We start from the raw sequence: 20,535 nt of genomic DNA on the forward strand, positions 1-20,535 counted from the left end.
GTGCCCAATCTCACCACTATTATTCAACATAGTTTTGGAAGTTTTAGCCACAGCCATCAGAAAAGAAACAGAAATAAAAAGACTTGAGATTGGAAAAGAAGTCAAACTCTGCAGATGACATGATCCTCTATACAGAAAACTCTATAAAGACACCACCAGAAAATTACTAGAGCTAATCAATGAATACAGTAAAGTTACAGGATATAAAATTAACACGGAGAAATCCTTTGCATTCCTATACACTAACAATGAAAAAACAGAAAGCGGAATTAAGGAAACAATCCCATTCACCACTGTAATGAAAAGAATAAGACACTTTGGACTAAATCTACCTAAAGAAACAAAAGACCTATATATAGATATAAAATACTGATGAAAGAAATCAAAGAGGACACAAATAGATGGAGAAATAGACCATGTTCATGGATAGAAGAACAAATACAGTGAAAATGAATATAATACCCCAAAGCAATCTATACATTCAATGTAATCCCTATCAACCTACCAGTGGGATTTTTCACAGAGCTAGAACAAATAATTTAACAATTTGTATGGAAATACAAGAAACTTGAAAAACCAAAGCAATCTTGAAGAATAAGCATGGAACTGGAGGAAATCAACTTGCCTGACTTCAGGTTATACAGTCATCAAGCCAGTATGGTACTGGCACAAAGTTAGAAATACAGATCAATAGAACAAAATAGAAAGCCCAGAGATAAATCCACACACCTAAGGACATCTTAACTTTGACAAAGGAGACAAGACTATACAATGGAGAAAAGACAATTACTTTAACAAGTGGTTCTGGGAAAACTGGTCAACCACTTGTAAAAGAATGAAACTAGAACATTTTCTAACACCACAGACAAAAGTAAACTCAAAATGGATTAAAGATCTAAATGTAAGACCAGAAACTATAAAACGCCTAGAGGAAAACATAGGCAAAACACTCTCTGACATAAATCGCAGCAGGATCCTCTATGACTCACCTTCCTGAGTAAAAGCAAAAATAAATGGGACCTAATTAAAATTAAAAGCTTTTGCACAATGAAGGTAACTATAAGCAAGGTGAAAAGACAGCCTTCAGAATGGGAAAAAATAATAGCAAATAAAGCAACTGACCAAGAATTAACCTCAAAAATATATAAGCAACTCATGCAGCTCAATACCAGAAAAATAAACGACCAATCAAAAAATGAGCCAAAGAACCAAACACGTTTCTCCAAAGAAGACAGACAGATGGCTAACAGATGCATGAAAAGATGCTGAACATCACTCATTATCAGAGAAATGCAAACCAAAACCACAATGTGATACCATCTCATGCCAGTCAGAATGGCTGCTATCCAAAAGTTTACACACAATAAATGCTGAAGAGGGTCAGAGAAAAGGGAACGCTCTTATACTGTTGGTGGGAATGCAAATTAGTACAGCTACTATGGAGAACAGTGTGGGGATTTTTTTAGATGTGGCATACAACCAAGCAATCCCACTGCTGGGCATATACACTCAGGAAACCAGAACTGAAAGAGACCCCAATGTTCATCACAGCACTGTTTACAATAGCCAAGACATGGAAGCAACCTATGTGTCCATCAGCAGATGAATGAATAAGAAAGCTGTGGTACATATAACAATAGAATACTACTCAGCTATTAAAAGGAATGCATTTTAATCCATTCTAATGACATGGATGAAACTGGAGCCTATTAGACAGAGTGAAGTAAGTCAGAAAGAAAAACACTGATACCGTATACTAACACACATATATATGGAATTTAGAAAGATGGTAACCATGACCCTGTATGTGAGACAGCAAAAGAGACACAGATGCAAAGAACAGACTTTTGGACTCTGAGAAAGCAAGAATGAGATGATTTGAGAGAATAGCATTGAAACACGTATACTACCATATGTAAAATAGATCACCAGTCCAGGTTCGATGCATGAGACAGGGTGCTCAGGGCTGGTGTACTGGGTTGACCCTGAGGGATGGGATGGGGAGGGAGGTGGGAGGGAGGGTCAGGATGGGGAATGCATGTACACCCATGGCTGATTCATCTCAATGTATGGCAAAAACCACCACAATACTGTAAGTAATTAGCCTCCAATTAAAATAAATTAATTTACAAAAAAAAAAAAAGAACATGGGAACAAAGATAAAGAGAATCACAACAAAGTGAGTCATGATCATCAAAATGGAAAGAAACTAGGAGTTCCCAAATGTTCCAGTAGTTGAGAGCCTACCTGGCAATATAGGAAAGACACATTCATCCCCATCCAGGAATTCACACATGCTGCAGAGGAACTAAACCTGTGCACCAAAACCACTTAAGCTAGTGGTCTAGAGCCTTCGAGACACTACTTAGCCCACATGTTGGAACTAGTAAACCCAAGCACCACAACAAATAGTAGCCTCTGCTCACCACAACTAAAGGAACCTCCTGCACAACAAAAACCTAGTACAACAAAAAATAAATAAGATGTTTAAATGTATATTCAAAACCAAAAAACAGTAATGGATCGTAACCTACTGAGTAACCTATACACCTTTGAGTCCATCCACATTATAGTATCTAAATAAATAAAAAAAGAGAACTGGCAAATGATAAATGTGTAAAAGTAACACACAGTGAAGATCAATCCCAGAGAGAAGATCAAACAAAAATAATCAGGTGGGAAAGGGGTAGGCAATTTAATGAGAAGCAGGCTATCTACCATCCCATCAAGGGTTCTCCTAATAGACAATCAAAAAAAAAAACAAACAAAAAAAACCTTACAACAGCAAAATCAGATGGCTTAAAGGAACAAAATTAACCTCTCCAACCAAGTATAGCCAGATATTCTGCGCCCTTATGATAAGGACATAACACAAACTATAAACCAATATGGACTATGATATAATGTAAATGTAATATTATAAAGTATCAAACTGAAATTAAGAAAGATTGTATAAATTAACTGATTTGTACTACTGAAATTTTAATTCATGTTAAGACAAGAAAAAAAGTTCCATATTACAGAGAATACACAAGGGGATTCGCTGGCAGTCCACTGGTTAAGACTGTGCTTCCACTTCAGGAGAAGGTCCAGATTTAATTGATCCCTAGTTGGGGAGGTTCCACATGCCATGAAGTACACAAGGTGAGAGGAAAATAATGAAGGAAAGAAGTAACTCAAATGTGCAAACTTGAAAGAAAGAAAAAAACTAAAGGAAAATGAAATGGAAATAAAACTGGAAAGGAAATACATGATACTGGGCTGAAGAAATGAAAAGTCAGTAAAGGACAATGTTAAAACAAAACTGTACGTTTTAAATTCTGCCAATGTTAAAATCTTTGAACTAGCTGAATAAGAGAATATCCTTATTCTTACTAAGAATTCCAGACTATACTACCTACTCAGTTATTTTGAAAAAACTAAGGTATACACAAATATGTATATATATATACACACACACATATATACATATACATATGTATATATGTATAGACACATGCACATGTAGTAATATGAATGTGAATAATATATAATATGAATAATAATAAAATGAATATTTATTTAAAAAGTCAAAGAAAACAGAATGATTGATTCTTAATTGTTTGATTTTATACAAACTATGTTTGAGACTTAAATGAAAGCCAGTCTCAGTACATGGGGTAAAAACTGAAATGTAGCTTTACCCAGCAGGGAGAAGTATAGATTTTAGTGATTCATATACACTGCTGAGTTAAGCCTTGAGAAGCACTGAATTCAAGGAAAAGAGTTTGTACCTGTACATGCATACACCATTAAGAACAAATATACCACAACAAAATGTATATTGTTTTGAAATGAAAAGTGAAAGTTGACAAACGTACCGCCAATGTTTCTCAACTCTTCGGCTAAGGGCTATTTTTTCTCCCACTTCTGTGCACACAGGATTAGTGAGAACTATTTTACCCAAATCAGCTTTGACGGCACTAACTCTTCCTCCTGTTGAAAGGGATCCTATGTTCACCATGAGCACTTCATTCTTGGACAACTTTTGTACCTTCAGAGGGGGGAAAAAGAAATCCTTAAATAAAGGAAATACTTTACAAAATAAAGTGAGAATTTACTAAATAAAATTCTGTACTATATATATCCTACAAAGGTAAAAAAAAAAGCTTATTATTTAGCACTTACTGAATACAAACAGGATCTAAGTTACTGAGGAAAGCATAGATCAATGAAACAAATTCTGAAGAGACTTAAGACAGAAAGTATCTACCACATTCTTAAAAGGCATACCAAGATAACAACAACATAACACATAGTTTAGCAGGTTCCTGAAGGCCTAATTCCATTCATAGATAACCTGGCACTTAAACGTCCTGGTCTCTGTAAAACTGAGTAACACCTACTACCATAATTATTAGCAATTATACTGCTAAACAGGCTTTTCGGGTAACTTAAAAGGTAAAGAATCTGCCTGCAGTGTGGGAAACCTGGGTTTGATCCCTGAACCGGGAAGATACCCTGAAGAAGGGCATGGCAACCCATTCCAGCACTCTTGTCTGGAAAATTCCAAGACCAGAGAAGCCTGGCGGGCTATGGTCCATAGGGTTGCAAAGAGTCAGACATGACTGAGTGACTAACACTTTCACAATGCTAAACAACCTCTTCCAACAATACAAGAGAAGACTCTAGGCGTGAACATTACCAGATGGTCAATATCAAAACCAGATTGATCACATTCTTTGTAGTCAAAGACAGAAAAGTTCTATAAAATCAACAAAAAGAAGACCTGCAGCTGATTGTGCTCAGCATGAACACTTACTGCCAAAATGGGATTTAAACTGAAGAAAGTAAGGAAAACCACTAGGCCATTCATATATGACCTACACCACTTTCCTTAAGATTGTATAGTGGAAGTGACAAACAGATTCAAGGGATTAGATCGGACAGAGTGCCTGGAGAACTATAGACAAAGGTTTGTAACACTGTACAGGAGGTGGTAACTAAAATTATTCCCAAGAAAAAGAAATGCAAGAAGGTAAAGTGGTTGTCTGAGGAGGCCTTATAAATAGCTGAGAAAAGTAAAAGTCAAAGGAGAAACTGAATAGACATATCCATCTGAACACACAGCTTCAGAGAACAGCAGGAGAGATAAGAAAAACTTAAATGAACAATACAAAAACTAGAGGAAACCAAAAGACAGGAAAGACAAGAGACCTCTTCAAAAAAATTGAGAGCAAGAAAAAAGTCATGCAAGGATGGGCACAATAATGGACAGAAATAGCAAGAACCTAACAATAGCACAAAAGAATAAGAATATATGACAAGAATACACAGAAGAGGGAGGGAGGTCCTATGGTGGTGGAGGAATAGGACAGGGAGACCACTTTCTCCCCTAGAGATCCATCAAAAGATCAAATGAACGTGGAGCAACTTCCACAAACCAACTTCTCAATGCTAGTGGAGAACACCAGATACCAGAAACAAAAGGTTATCTTTTCAAAAGAAGGTAGGACAAAAGATAATAGATGAAAAGAGAGACAGGGGATTAAGGGACAGTGACCTCACCTGCAGAGGGAGTCATGTAGAAGTTTCCACACAATAGGAAACCCTATCACAGAGAGGGTCAGTGAAGAGCTCTGGAATCTCCGAGAGCAATATAATGGGAAGAAAAAAAAAATCACCACAGAATTTTTGCACCGAACCGCATTACAAGCAGAAAAGCAAAAGGCTCACACACTCACTTCTGCCCAAAGGAGGGGCTGTATACAGGATGCATCACTGGTCTTTAGGGTAAGGACCAGGCTTGAGTGCTCAGAGGACAATCTGAGGGGGCCAATGTGACACAGCAACCCAATCCCTGGGAATTCCAGAGAGACAATGAAAAAAAAACAGACCTTTCCAGAGGAGACTCTACATCTCACCGTGACCCCTGGCACAATCACAGAACAAAGGACTGCACCCTAGGGAATACCAAGAAGAGTAAGCCAGTGGCCCTCCCTCTCTGGAGGCTAACAGGCAGGTTCACCACAGCCAGAGGCAGAAGGCAAGGGACCTCTGCAATCTCAACCCCAGATACTTCTCCCACCAAGCTGTGACCAGGCTGCCAGTCACTAACCATGTCTTCCTGGGACCCTGGATGGTTCATATCTGCCATAAGTATTACAATCTAAGACCAGTTACCCTAAGGAGACACAAGGCACACATGAGACTAAGCCCTTGCTGCACACCTAGGAAAACAAGCTGCTGGGACCAGAGAGATGCATGAGACACACTACCCATCTGGGTCTGTGTGCTCATGGCACATCCAGGAATATGTGCCTGAGAGGCTTGGACCTGGAAAGTGCACGAAAGCAAGGGCCTTCCCAGGACAGGGTCCTTGCAGAGGACCTGGGAGCCTGAGTAATATGGACCTGGGAAGTACACACCAGTTTGGGCTGCAGCAACCCCCATGTGGTCCATTCACTGCAAGCACTCCCCACACATCCCAGCAGTGTTTGCCTGCAGTGTGTGTGTCGCTCTCCACAACACAACTGAGCAAGTGAGCCTGAATAAATGGTCACCTTTGCCCCTTCAACTCAGGGGAGAGATTAGATACTGAAGAAACTTACAAACACAGGAGGCCAAAATAAGCAAAGAAGGGGGAACCACCTGAAAGTGGCAGATACAACAGATTAAAATCCACCAGTTAATCTGAGACTGTGCATCTACGGGTCAAGAACAGACTTTGAGAACAAGTACAAGCCAGAATAAGGGATTATTTGACATTTAACTGACCCCACACAGCCCACAACAGCTCCAGAGAAATTCCTGTAAACATTTCACTATCATTTTTAATTTTTTAAAAAATTGTTCTTTATTATTTCCTTAACTTTCATATTTGTAGTCTATTACCTTTCTTTAAAATTAAAGCCCCTTTTTAAACAAACTCCATACAAATATTTATTTTTTTGACAGAATTTGTTTTGTATTTTTTATATTGTACTTTATTGTAGTATACTGAAAGTCTAATTTCTATCCTAGTTTTTTAATCTTTGCTTTTTGATAATTATTATTAATTTTGAGCCTTTAAGCGTCTATTTTATAGTACCCATTTTCACTTAGGCATTCAACTGCTGTCTTGACTGCTCTATCCCCCTCTAACTCTCCATTTTCTCAACCTGGTCATTTCTATCTCCCCGTTTCCTCTTCTCTACGTAATTCTGTGAACCTCTCTGTGTATTCCTGGCTGTGGAGAGTTGTTTCAATATTAACCTTGGGGTTTTGTCTTTAGTGCTGTGAGGACAGAGAAGCTTTAATGCTACTGTAGGAGGGGGACTCAAACACAGAGGTCGAGGCTCACCTCCAGAACTTTAGACCATTATAGAACTTCTGACCCCAAGGAACACTAATAGACAACAGCTTATCCAAAACTCTCCATGCCTACACTAAAAACAAGCTTCACCAAAGAGCCATCAAGTTCCAATGCAAGTTCCAATACAAGATATTTCATACACCGTATCAAATCCACAAACACACCAAAACGCACTACTGGACACTTCCTTGCCCTACAGAGAGACAATGTCCAGCTCCTTTCACCAGAACACAAAACAAGTTCCCCCAAGCAGGAAACCTTCACAAGCAAAGGTCCAACCCCACACACAGGATCCAACCACACCCACAATAAGAGGAACTACAACCCTGCAGCCTGCAGAAAGGAGACCCCAAACACAGCAAACTAAATGAGAAGGCAGAGAAATATCCATTAGGTGAAGGAACATGATAAAAATTAACCAAACCAAACAAAAAAGGAGAAAGGGAGTTTACCTGAAAAAGAATTCAGAATAATGATAGTAAAGGTACTCCAAAATCTTGAAAACAAAATCGAGTTACAGACAGACTACAGACACATATTAAGAAGATGCAAGAAATGTTTAACAAAGACTTAAAAGAAATAAAAAAGAGTCAATCAGTAACGAACAATGCAAAACTGATTAAAACACTCTGGAGGGAACCAAAAGAAATCAAAGGAACTCTGAGGCAAAAGAAAGGATAGATAAGTGAGCTAGAAGATACAATGGTGGAAATAAATGAAGCAGAGCAGAAAAAAGAATAGAAAGAAATGAGGACAACCTGAAAGACCTCTGAGACAATGTTAAATGCCCCAACATTCAAATCATAGGGTCCCAGGAGAAGACAAAAGGAAACGGCATGAGAAAGTATTCGAAAAGATTATAGTCAGAAAACTTTCCTAAAATTGAAAAGGAAACAAAAACCAAGTACAAAGAGCCCAGAGAGTCCCATACAAGATAAACCCTAGGAAAAACATAACAAGACACATATTAATCAAACTAACAAAAATTAAACATAAAGAGCAAATATTAAAAGCAGCAAGAGAAAAGCAACAAATAATATACTAGTGGATCCCCATAAGGATAACATCTGATCTTTCAACAGAAACCCTGCAGGTTAGAGGGAATGATGGTACATACTTAAAGAGATGAAAGGGAAAAATCAGAACCAAAATTACTCTACCCAGCAAGGATCTCTTTCAGATTCAAAGGGGAAATCAAAAAGCTTTACAGACAAGCAAAAGCTGAGAGAATTCAGCAAAAGCTGAAAGAATTCAGCACCACCAAATTAATTCTTTAACAAATGCTAAAGGATCTTGTTTAGACAAGATTGTTATAGGTTTCTAAAAAAGAACCCCAAACAATAAAGTAAATGCTAATGGGAACATATCTATCAATAATTACCTTGAATGTAAATGGATAAAATGCTCCAATCAAAAGACAAAGACTGGCCAAATGGATACAAAAACAAAACCCCTATATACGCTGTCTACAAGGGACCCATCTCAAACCTAGGTGTACATACAGGCTGAAAATGAGAGAGTAGAAAGAGATAGTTAATAAAATGGAGTAAAAAAAAAAAAAAGCAAGAATAGCAACACTCAGAGCTTAAAACAAAGGCCTTTCTAAGACATAAAGGAGAATACTACATAATGATCAAGAGATCAATCAGAAGAAGATAAAAACAATTATAAATATATATGCACCCAACATAGAGAGTACCTTAATACATAAGGCAAATACTAACAACTATTAAAGGGGAAACTGACAGTAACACAATAATAGTGTGGGACTATAATACCACACTCACACCAAGGGACAGAATATCTGACATAAAAATCAACAAGGAAACAAATTTTAAATAATACATTAGACCCATTAGACATAATATCTACCAAGGATTTCACCCAAAAACAATGTATTTCACATTCTTCTCCAGTGCATACAGATCATTCTCCAGGAGATCACATTCTGGGCCATAAAACAAGGCTTGGTAAATCTTCAAAAACTGAAATCATTTCAAGCATCTTTCTGGATCACAATGCTTAAGATTAGGTATTAATCAGGGGTGGGGGGGGGGAGATCCGTAAAACACAAACAGAGACAAAACAACACATTTCTAAATTACCAATAGATCACAGAAGAAATCAGAAAGGAAATCAAAATATACACAGAAACAAATGATGAAAACACAAAAATAAAAAATATCGAATTCAGGAAAACCAGTGCTCAGGAAAACCTCTGAAGAGGGAAATTCAGAGCAGAACAAGCCTACCTCAAGAAACAAAAGCAACACTAAGAAACAACCTAACTTGACATGTGAAGCAACTAGAAAAAAAAAACTACCATAAAAGAAATGAAAGAGACTACAGCAAAGATCAGTAAACTAAAAGCTGGTTCTTTGAACATAAAAGAGACAAACCATTTATCAGATTTATCAGGAAAAAAAGAGCAGGTTCAAATCCATTAAATTAACAAGAAAAAATTCCAGAAATTAAAATGAACAACAGAGAAATACAAACTATCATCAGAGACTACTATGAACAACTATATGCCAACAAAATGTACAACTTGGAGGACATGGACAAATACTTACAAAGTTTAACATTTCAAAACTGAATAAGAAATAGAATATATGAACACTAGATCACAAGAATGGAAATTAAAACTGTAATCAAAATCTTCCAATAATCAAAAGCCCAGGACAAGATGGCTTCACACATGAAGCCATCACAATGGCTATCAAAAATTAAGAAAGCGTTAACACCTATCCTACTGAAACTCTTCCTGAAAACTGCAAAGGAAGAAAAACACACCAACTCATTCAATGAGGCCACCCTCACCCTGACACCAAAACCAGACAAAGACACCACAAAAAAAGACTACAGGACAATATAACTGGTAAACATAGATGCAAAAACCCTCAATAAAATTCTAGCAAACAAAACCCACAAACATATTAGAAAGATCAGACATTATGTCAACTGGGTGTGCTTCCAGGGATGCCAAGGATTCTTCAATATTTCCAAATCAATCAATGCAATAACATATTAACAAATTAAAAGATACAATTGTATGGTTATTTTAATAGATGCAGAGGTACCCTTTGACAAAATTCCACACCTTTTAATGATGAAAACTCTCCAGAAGTAGGCATAGAAGGAACATATCTCAACATAATAAAAGCCATATATGACAAACCCACAGCAAACACTAATGTCAATAGTGCAACACTGAAAGCATTTCCTCTAAAATCAGGAAATAGACAAGGGTGCCCACTCTCATCACTTCTATTCAACACCGTTTTGGAAACTCTAGTCACAGCAATCAGAGAAGAAAAAGAAATCACAGGAATCCAGATTGGAAAAGAAGCTAAACTCTCATTGTTGGCAGATGATATGATTCTCTACATAAAAAACCCTAAAGATGTCACCAGAAAACTATGAGAGCTAATCAATGAATACAGTAAAGTAGCTGCTAAGTCACTTCAGTCATGTCCAACTCAGTGCAATCCCATAGCTGGCAGCTCACCAGGCTACCCCGTCCCTGAGATTCTCCAGGCAAGAACACTGGAGTGGGTTGCCACTTCCTTCTTCAATGCATCAAAGTGAAAAGTGAAAGTGAATTCGCTCAGTCATGTCTGACTCAGTGACCCCATGGATTGCAGCCTACCAGGCTCCTCCATCCATGGGATTTTCCAGGCAACAGTATAGGAGTTGGTTGCCATTGCTTTCTCCGAGCAAAGTAGCAGGATATAACATTAACATACAGAAATGACCTTCCATTCTTATATGCTAACAATGAAAAATCAGAAAGGGAAATTGAGCAAATAACCCCCTTCAACACTGCAACAAAAGGAATAAAATGCTTAGGAATAAATTTACCTAAAGAAACTGAAGATCTATATAGAGGAGACTATAAAATTCAGATGAAAGAAATCAAAGATGACACATGTTGGACTGCAAGAATCAATAAGTGAAAATAAGTATACTACTCAAGCATTTTATTTCTTTTGTTACAATGTTGAATTGGGTTGTTTCCTTAATTTCTCTTTCTGATTTTTCATTGTTAGCATATTCAATGCAATTCCTATCAAACTACCAATGGTATTTTTCAGAGAACTAAAGCAAATAATTTCACAATTTATGGAAACATGAAAGACTCCAAATAGCCAAAGCAGTCTTGAGAAGGATGAAACTGGAGGAATCAACCTTCCTAACTACAGACTGTACTACAAAGCTACAGTCATCACCATAGTCTGATACTGACAACAGACAAAACTATAGATCAACAGAACAAAACAGAATGTCCAGAAATAATTCTATGTACCTATGGACACTGTATCTTTGACAAATGAGGCAAAAAATATACAATGCAGAAAAGACAGTCTCTTCAACAAGTGGTGCTGGGCAAACTGTCAACTATATGTAAAAGAATGAAATTAGAACATTTTCTAACACCATACACAAAAATAAACTCAAAGTGGATTAAATACCTAAATATAAGATCAGAAACTTTAAAACTTTGAGGGAAAAAATAAAGACAGAAGACTCTTCAACATAAATCACTACGTTTTCTATGACCCACCTCCCAGAGTAATGGACAGAAAAACAAAAATAAACAAATTGCACCTAATTAAAAGCTTCTGCACAATGAAAGAACTATAAGCAAGGTGTAAAGACAGCCTTCTGAATGGGAGAAAGTAACAAGCTGACAAAGAATTAATATCCAAAATATACAAGCAGCTTATGCAGTTCAATACCAGAAATATGAACAACCCAATAAAAAAAAGGCAAAAATCCTATATAGACATTTCTCTCCAAAGAAGATACACAGATGACTGATAAACTCTTTAAAAGATAGTCAACTTCACTTATCATTAGAGAAATGCAAATCAAAACTACAAATGAGGTATCATGTCATACTAGTCCAAATAGCCATCAAAAAGTTTACAAGGAGAAGGCAATGGCACCCCACTCCAGTACTCTTGCTTGGAAAATACCATGTACGGAGGACCTGGTGGGCTGCAGTCCACGGGGTCACTAAGAGTCGGACACGATTGAGAGACTACACTTTCACTTTTCAGTTTCATGCACTGGAGAAGGAAATGGCAACCCACTCCACTGTTCTTGCCTGGAGAATCTCAGGTACGGGGTAGCCTAGTGGGGTGCCATCTATGGGGTCACACAGTCAGACATGACTTAAGTGACTTAGCAGCAGCAGCAGCAAAAGTCTACAAATAATAAATGCTAGAGAGGGTGTGGAGAAAAGGGAACCCTCTTATACTGCTGATGCAAACGCACACTGGTATAGCCACTTTGGATAGCAGTGTGGAGATTCTTGAAAATCTGGGAACAGAACTGCCATATGATCCAGCAATCAATCCCACTGCTGGTTACATTCCAAGGAAAGCAGAACTGCAAGAGACACATGTACCCCAACGTTCACTGCAGCACTGTTTACAATAGCTAGGACATGGAATCAACTGAACTGTCCAACAGCAGATGAATGGATAAGGAGGGTGTACATATACACAAAGGAATATTACCCAGTTGTATAAAGGTAAGCATTTAAGTCAGTTTTAATGAGATAGATGAACCTGGAGGCTATTATTCAGAGTGAAGTTAAGTCAGAAAGGAAAAGTCATATACTGTGTATTAACACAAATACATGGAATTTACAGAGATACTACTGACCATCTTATATGCAGGGTGCCAAAGGAACACAGGTATAAACCACAACTTTGGGACTCGATGGGAGAAGGCAAGAATGGGATCTGAGAATAGCACTGAAGCGTGTATATTATATGCAAAACAGATGACCAGTACAAGTTTGAGGCATGAAGCAGTGCACACAAAGCTGATGCTCTGGGACAACCCTGAAGGACAGGCTGGGAAGGGAGGAGGGAGAGCAGTTCAGGATAGAGAGAACATATGTACCTCTGACTGATTCACACTGATGTAGGGCAAAAATCATCACACACACACAAAAGAACACATGGACAAAATATACAATTAAAGTCTTAATGACCCAGATAACCTCAATAGTATAGTCACTCACCTAGAGCCAGATATCCTTGAGTGTGAAAGTAAGCAAGCCTTAGGAAAAATTACTATGAACAAAGTTCATGGAGGTGATAGAATTCCAAATGAGCTAATGCAAATCCTAAATGATGATGCTGTTACAGTGCTCCACTCAATATACCAGCAAATTTGGAAAATTCAGCAGTAGCCTAGGACTGGGAAGCAGTGTGTTCACTCTCATGCCAGAGTCAGGCATTTCCAAAGTATGTTCCAATTCTAGTACAACTGAGCTCATTTCACAAACTAGCAAGGTAACGCATAAAACCCTTCAAGCTAGGTTTTAACTGTATGTGAACTGAGAACCTCCAAATGTACAATCTGGATTTAGAAAAGGGAGAAGAACCAGAGATCAAATTGCCAACATCCACTGGGTCATAGAAAAGGCAAAGGAATTTCAGAAAATCATCTGCTTACTGACTAAGCTATAGCCTTTACCTATGCGGATCACAGCAAACTGGAAAATTTTTTAAAGGGCAATACCTGCCTCCTCCAAGACCTGTATGTAAGTCAAGAAGCAACAGAACCAATAGTGGAACAACTAGGAAATTGGGAAAGGAGTAAGTCTAGGCTGTATACTGACACCTTGCTTGTTTACAAAACACAGGGCTGGATGAATCACAACCTGGAATCAAGACTGCTGGGAGAAATAAAAACCACCTTAGATATACAGATGATACCACACTAATGGCAGAATGCTTCATACCACACTAATGGCAGAATGTGAAGCAAACTAAAGAGTCTCTTGATGAAGATGAAACAGAAGAGTGAAAAAGCTAGCTTGAAACTCAACGTTCAAAACACCAAGATCCTGACATCCAGTCCCATTCAGTTCAGTTCAGTTCAGTCGCTCAGTCATGTCCAACTCTTTGTAACCCCATGAATTGCAGCACGCGAGGCTTCCCTGTCCATCACCAACTCCCGGAGCTCACTCAAACTCACATCCATTGAGTCGGTGATGCCGTCCAGCCATCTCATTCTCTATCATCCCCTTCTCCTCCTGCCCCCATTCCTCTCAGCATCAGAGTCTTCTCCAATGAGTTAACTCTTCACATGAGGTGGCCAAAGTACTGGAGTTTCAGTTTTAGCATCATTCCTTCCAAAGAAATTCCAGGGCTGATCTCCTTCAGAATGGACTGGTTGGATCTCCTTGCACTCCAAGGGACTCTCAAGTCTTCTCGAACACACCACAGTTCAAAAGTATCAATTCTTTGGCACTCAGCTTTCTTCACAGTTCAACTCTCAAATCCATACATGACCACTGGAAAAACCATAGCCTGGACTAGATGGACCCTTGTTGGCAAAGTAATGTCTCTGCTACTTCACACCAAATATAAAGGGAAAAAATGGAAACAATGACAGATTTTCTTTTCTTGGGTTCCAAAATCACTGTAGTTAGTGACTGAAGCCACAAAATTAAAAGACAGTCACTCTTGGAGTGAAAAGCCACAAAAAGCCTAGACTACATTATTAAAAAGCAGAGACATCAGTTCATTAACAAATGTCCGTATAGTCAAAGCTACAGTTTTTCTAGAAGCCGTGTATGGATGTGAGAGTTGAACCATAAAGAAGACTGAGTGTCGAAAAATTGATGCTTTCAAATTACAGTGTTGCAGAAAACCCTTGAGACACCCTTAAACTGCAAGATCAAGCCACTCAATCCTAAAGGAAACTAACCAGAATATTCATTGGAAGAATAGATCCTGAAGCTGAAGCTCTGATACTCTGGACACCTGATAGAAAGAGCCAAGTCACTGGAAAAGACCAGACACTAGGGAAGACTTAAGTCAGGAGAAGGGGGCTACAGAGTAGAAGGTTGCATGGCATGACGAACTCCATCGACCCAAGTTAGAGCAAACTCCAGGAGTGTGAAGGACAAGGAACTCTGGTTTGCTGCAGTCCTTGGGGTCACAAAGAGTTGGACATGGCTTACCAACTAAACAACATACTGCCTACTGATGCTTTTACAGTATAATGTCAAAATTCACACCAACTTTTTTTATGTATAATTTTATTTATTTGTGGCAGTGCTGGGTCTTTGTTGCTGTGCAGGCTTTCTCTAGTAGGGGTCAGTAGGGATTACTCTCTAGCTGTGGTGTGTGGGTTTCTCACTGTGGCAGCTCCTCCTGCTAAGCAGAGTCTAGGTGGACAGTCTTCAGCAGTTGCAGCATGTGGGCACAGCAGTTGTGGCACAGAGGATTTCCTGCTCCCACAGCATATGGTATCTTCCCAGATCAGGGATCAAACCTGTTGTCTCTTGCACTGGCAGCCAGATTCTTTACCACTGAGCCACCAGGGTAACCCCTACACTGTTGTCTTTAAGACCTTCATGTTTCATTTAGTCAGACTGTAAGAAATATAAATACTAAAGTGAACTCTAAAAAGGACTTTATGATCACATACAGAATTTTAAATACTGTACAGGAAGAATATTCTCAATCTAAGGTTGCATACTTCAAAGCAAGGTATAGGAACAGCTCCCTGTGCTATAGAGCAGCTTCCCACTAGCTATTATTTTAAGCACTCAAACAACAAATACTAAAGCTTAAAGAAAAGCTAGAGAATACAATCTAATAGTGATAACATGATACAAAGACTTAACTACTATAAAAAAACCCAGTGTTAAAAGCTAACAGAGTACTCTGTATCACTCTCTGCCACTTGTTTCTCTGAGCTTATTGTATCTTCAGATCTTTTAATGTCAAAATATGTATTACACATCATTCCTTTTTAAATGTCATTTTCCCGTTGTTGTTTAAAATGACAACTCTAAAATGAAACTGCTGGTGCCGGGAGCCAGCAAGGGAGATCCCACCCATGACAAGATCATGCAGGACTCCAAAGACTCTCTGGGCCATCCCACCCATGACAAGGTCATGAGGAAGAGTCCTGATGAGCAAGGCCTCAGGACTCGATTGACCCCCTGGACCTGCTTGAGCATCTACCCCAAAACTAGAATCTGTCTTACTATTTTATGTCTTTCACCAACTCTTCTGACATTAACAGGGGGCTGTCCCCGACCACCTTTCTCTGGAAAGAGTTAACTTAGGGCTTTAGTTAATAACTCTCCTGGACAAGATAAGAGTGTTTCAATTCAAACCCCTTAGCATTCTAGCTTACTTGGCAGGTTTATCCAGACTCTTGCAACATTGTTGAGCCAATGTTTGCTGCCAAGTTCTCACATCCCCTATCCATTGTGTTCCTGGGAGTGCATATAGTCAGGATGTAGAAAAATCAAGCAGCAGCTTTAGCATTAGCAACATTAGACTTTGAGTTAATAAGTTCTTTCTTTGCTGTAACCTGCTTCATAAAAACCTAACTCTGTACTTTAAGGGTGACACAGCCTAGGAATTTAAGAAGAAACACTTTAAGGGAAAATTACTGTTCTGGCCTACCAACCTTTATCAAAAAGAGGTCATAAAATATCAACAGGCCTCCGGGCCAGAAGATAATGTACAAAAAATAGGACTCTTGCAGCAAGGAACCTGGTATTGATAAAAGTTAATACTGATGGAATGTTGAGTTGACTCTGCATTTTTCACTTTCCTCAATGTACAACTCAGGGGTATAAAAGCGCTCTCTGAAAATAAAGTAATGGGCCTAGCTAACTGAAGAAGCTTGGTCTCCCCGTGTCTTTCTTTCTTTCTCTCCCCTATTTTCTTATCTACAACCTTCTTTCTTTATCTCTCTACATCATTCTCTTCACTGACGCTGTTACACTTCGGATACCCTGGATCCAATCGGGGCAGGACCCCAGCATGCTGGGACAGTGAACACTTAAATATGTTACAAATTTATACTCTCTCAGAAAATTTAAGTACTTAGTTCTCTGTATCTCTGCCAACAAAGTCTGACTTTTCTTTTATAAAAAGTCACATGTTTTCTGCCTGGAAAATTTTATGGACAAAGGAGCCTTGCTGGATGCAGCCCACTGGGTCACAAAGAGTTAGACATGGCTGAGCACGCACATTAGACATATGGGCACAAACACTTTTTTCCATTAAATAACAAAACAAAATTCTGGCTTGGTTTATGGCTCATTGGTACACAGAAACTTCCAAAGTATTCACTCCCGAATACTTTTTTTGTAATTATACTGTCACTGTAGCAAATGAACAAAACTGCTTGAAACATCATGCTTTGTCTGTGCTTCTGAATTACAAAAAGCACTTACCTTTGCTGCTTTCTTGTCTCCTTCTGTGCGTACACCAAGAAGTCGTCTAAGTAGAAAATAGGAAATTTCCAATTCTGTGAAAATCTCTGGTAAAGCTCCAACTGCACCAAGCACCTGCCCCACCATTCTATCAGCCCGGCACAAAGTGGGGTCAATTTTTGTTCCAACTCCTAAGATATAAAAAAATACATATTCCAATTTGCTATTTCTTAAAACATTTGCAAAGGTAGTCATACCAGTATAACATCTATCTACACATTCTAACCCAATTAACTCATAACAGGTAACAACTACATAATCAAAATGCCATACATTTTTAATTGAAATCCCTGCTTTATCCATAAATACAAGAACAATGGGGAAAAAAGGGTTTATAGAAATTAAAGAATTTTTTTAAGTTTATTTAAACTATAAAGGTAAATAAATGTCATGTAATTAATTAAGTCTGAGAATTACAAAGTTTATAATGATTGTTGTTATTCAGTCACTCAATTGTGTCTGATTCTGACTCCATGCACTGTATACAGCCACTAGTATCCTCTGTTCATGGGATTTCCCAAGTAAGAATACTGGAGTGGGTTGTCATTTCCTTTACAAAGGGTCTTCCTGACCCAGGGATTGAACCCATCTCTCCTGCATTGTCAGGTGGATTCTTTATCAGTAAGCCACCAGGGATATTACTTTGCAGAAACATAATACATAATTGTTAATGCTGGTTGGCAGGTATACAGGGTTCTCATTATACTACTGTTTGTACACTAATGCAACAAAGTAACAAGAAAATCTCATCCTCTGTCTCTCCTTTTCTTCCTTCAATTCTTCCCAGCACCAGGGTCTCTTCTAATGAGTCAGCTCTTCACATCAGGCAGCCAAAGTATTGCAGTTTCAGCTTCAACATTAGTCCTTCCAATGAACACCCAGGACTGATCTCCTTTAGGATGGACTGGTTGCATCTCCTTGCACTCCAAGGGACTCTCAAGAGTCTTCTCCAACACCACAGTTCAAAAGCATCAATTCTTCAGCACTCAGCTTCCTTTACAGTCCAACTCTCACATCCATACATGACTACTGGAAAAACCACAGCCTTGACTAGATGTATCGTTGTTGCAAAGTAATGTCTCTGCTTTTGAATATGCTGTCTAGGTTGGTCATAACTTTCCTTCCAAGGAGCAAGTGTCTTTTAATTTCGTGGCTGCAGTCAACATCCGCAGTGATTTTGGAGCCCAGAAAAATAAAGTCTGACACTGTTTCCACTGTTTCCCCATCTATTTGCCATGAAATGATAGGACCGGTTGCCATGATCTTAGTTTTCTGAATTTGAGCTTTAAGCCAACTTTTTCACTTTCCTCTTTCACTTTAATCAAGAGATACCAACCTTTGTTGGCAAGTGCTGTCTCTGTTTTTTAAAATGCTGTCTAAGTTGGTCATAGCTTTTCTTCCAAGGAGCAAGCCTCTTTTAATTTCATGGCTACAGTCAGCATCTGCAGTGATTTTGGAGCCCAAGAAAACAAAGTCTATCACTGTTTCCATTGATTCCCCACCTATTTGCCATGAAGTGACTGGACCAGATGCCGTGAACAGTGTGAATCTGACCAGTTTAAGTAAGGGTGTGTTACATTTAATATTAAATCATTACACTTTGTTATTTAACTTATCATTTTCAATAAACTGAATAAATTGGGCTTCCCTGGTAGCTCAGCTGATAAATAATCCTCCTGCAATGCAGGACACCTGGATTCAACTCCTGGGTTGGGAAGATTCCCTTGAGGAGGGCATAACAACCCACTCCAGTATTCTTGCCTGGAGAATCCCCAAGGACAAAGGAGCCCGGGGGGGCTAAAGTCCATGAAGTCACAAATATTTGGACACAACTGAGCGACTAAGCATACTACACTCAATAAATTAGTGTTTTATGTTTTTACAGTGTAACTGCTTCAGTGCTGTGTTGATTTCTGTTGTACAACGTGAATCAGCTTTATGTATACGTGAAGCTTTCCCTCTTGGTTCTCCCAACAACACTCCACCCCTCTTGGCCATCACAGAGCACCCTGTGTTCTACAGTGGTTTCCTAATAGCAATTAAAATGTATTCTTTACATATAAAACTCCTGCCACCACAAAGAGAGCACAGCTTATGGGATTTTAGTTTCTTAATGAGGCATTAATTATGCTGCTGCTGCTAAGTCGCTTCAGTCGTGTCTGACTCTGTGCCACCCCACAGACAGCAGCCTATCACGCTCCCCCATCCCTGGGATTCTCCAGGCTGAGTCCTAACCACTGCACCACCAAAAAATTCCCTTCAAGTTTTTTTTAACAAACATGAAATTGTTTTATACTACAGTGAACAATTAAATTATGTGTATACCTGTGCATCCCACTCCTTCATATTCACTTAAAATACCTAATTAGAGATACAGACAGTGTATTTCACAAAAAAGTGACATGAACAGGTGCTATCAGAAGCCTACAGATGTTAAGTGAAATTCTTACCAATAAGACCACCTGGAGCAGCATACTGAAGATCATTGTGTTCCGCAAAAAGTGATACAATTTTGGAAAAGATTGGTTTACACATGAGTTTTCCTTCATTGTCTTTGGAAACAATGCCAGGTCTGACTTCTATTTCCTGGTTCAGCTGAAACATTGAGTTATAAAAATATGTGGGACAAGATAATTACCTTTATATGTTAAGAGTCCTAACTAGTACATCTCTAAACACAACCACTATTCAGTTACCTAGCTTATAACCTATGCATGATTTAAAGACATATTAAAACAATGCGTTTTAAAGTTAATTTTGAAATTTTATTTTTACCATCTTTAAAATATGTTCTAGTTAAGAAAAGTTCAAAATCAAGTTCACCTTTAACACTCCTTTTAAAATACTACCACCAGCCACACCACCTTTAAGATCATTAACTTCACAGCCAGGTTTGTTGACATCAAAGGACCTAATAACTGGGAAAGGGAAA

General features: G+C 38.5%; 1 protein-coding gene across 2 annotated transcripts in view; it reads right to left on the reverse strand.

Annotated features, from left to right (window-relative positions):
• The window catches only part of LOC138431434 (eukaryotic translation initiation factor 2 subunit 3, Y-linked-like), a 45,365-nt gene that overhangs the window by 10,626 nt on the left and 14,204 nt on the right, over positions 1-20,535 (reverse strand). The window contains exons 8-11 of one of the 2 annotated variants that reach the window (XM_069573591.1): positions 20,427-20,521; positions 20,054-20,198; positions 17,565-17,734; positions 3,861-4,033 (exon numbers count right to left, since the gene is read on the reverse strand). In XM_069573591.1, coding sequence (XP_069429692.1) covers positions 3,861-4,033; positions 17,565-17,734; positions 20,054-20,198; positions 20,427-20,521 — 583 coding nt within the window. The remainder of the gene's footprint in view (positions 1-3,860; positions 4,034-17,564; positions 17,735-20,053; positions 20,199-20,426; positions 20,522-20,535) is intronic. The other variant, XM_069573592.1, reaches the window with a different exon arrangement.

This window comes from Ovis canadensis, chromosome Y (assembly GCF_042477335.2).
Source record: "Ovis canadensis isolate MfBH-ARS-UI-01 breed Bighorn chromosome Y, ARS-UI_OviCan_v2, whole genome shotgun sequence".
Taxonomy (NCBI): Eukaryota; Metazoa; Chordata; class Mammalia; order Artiodactyla; family Bovidae; genus Ovis; species Ovis canadensis.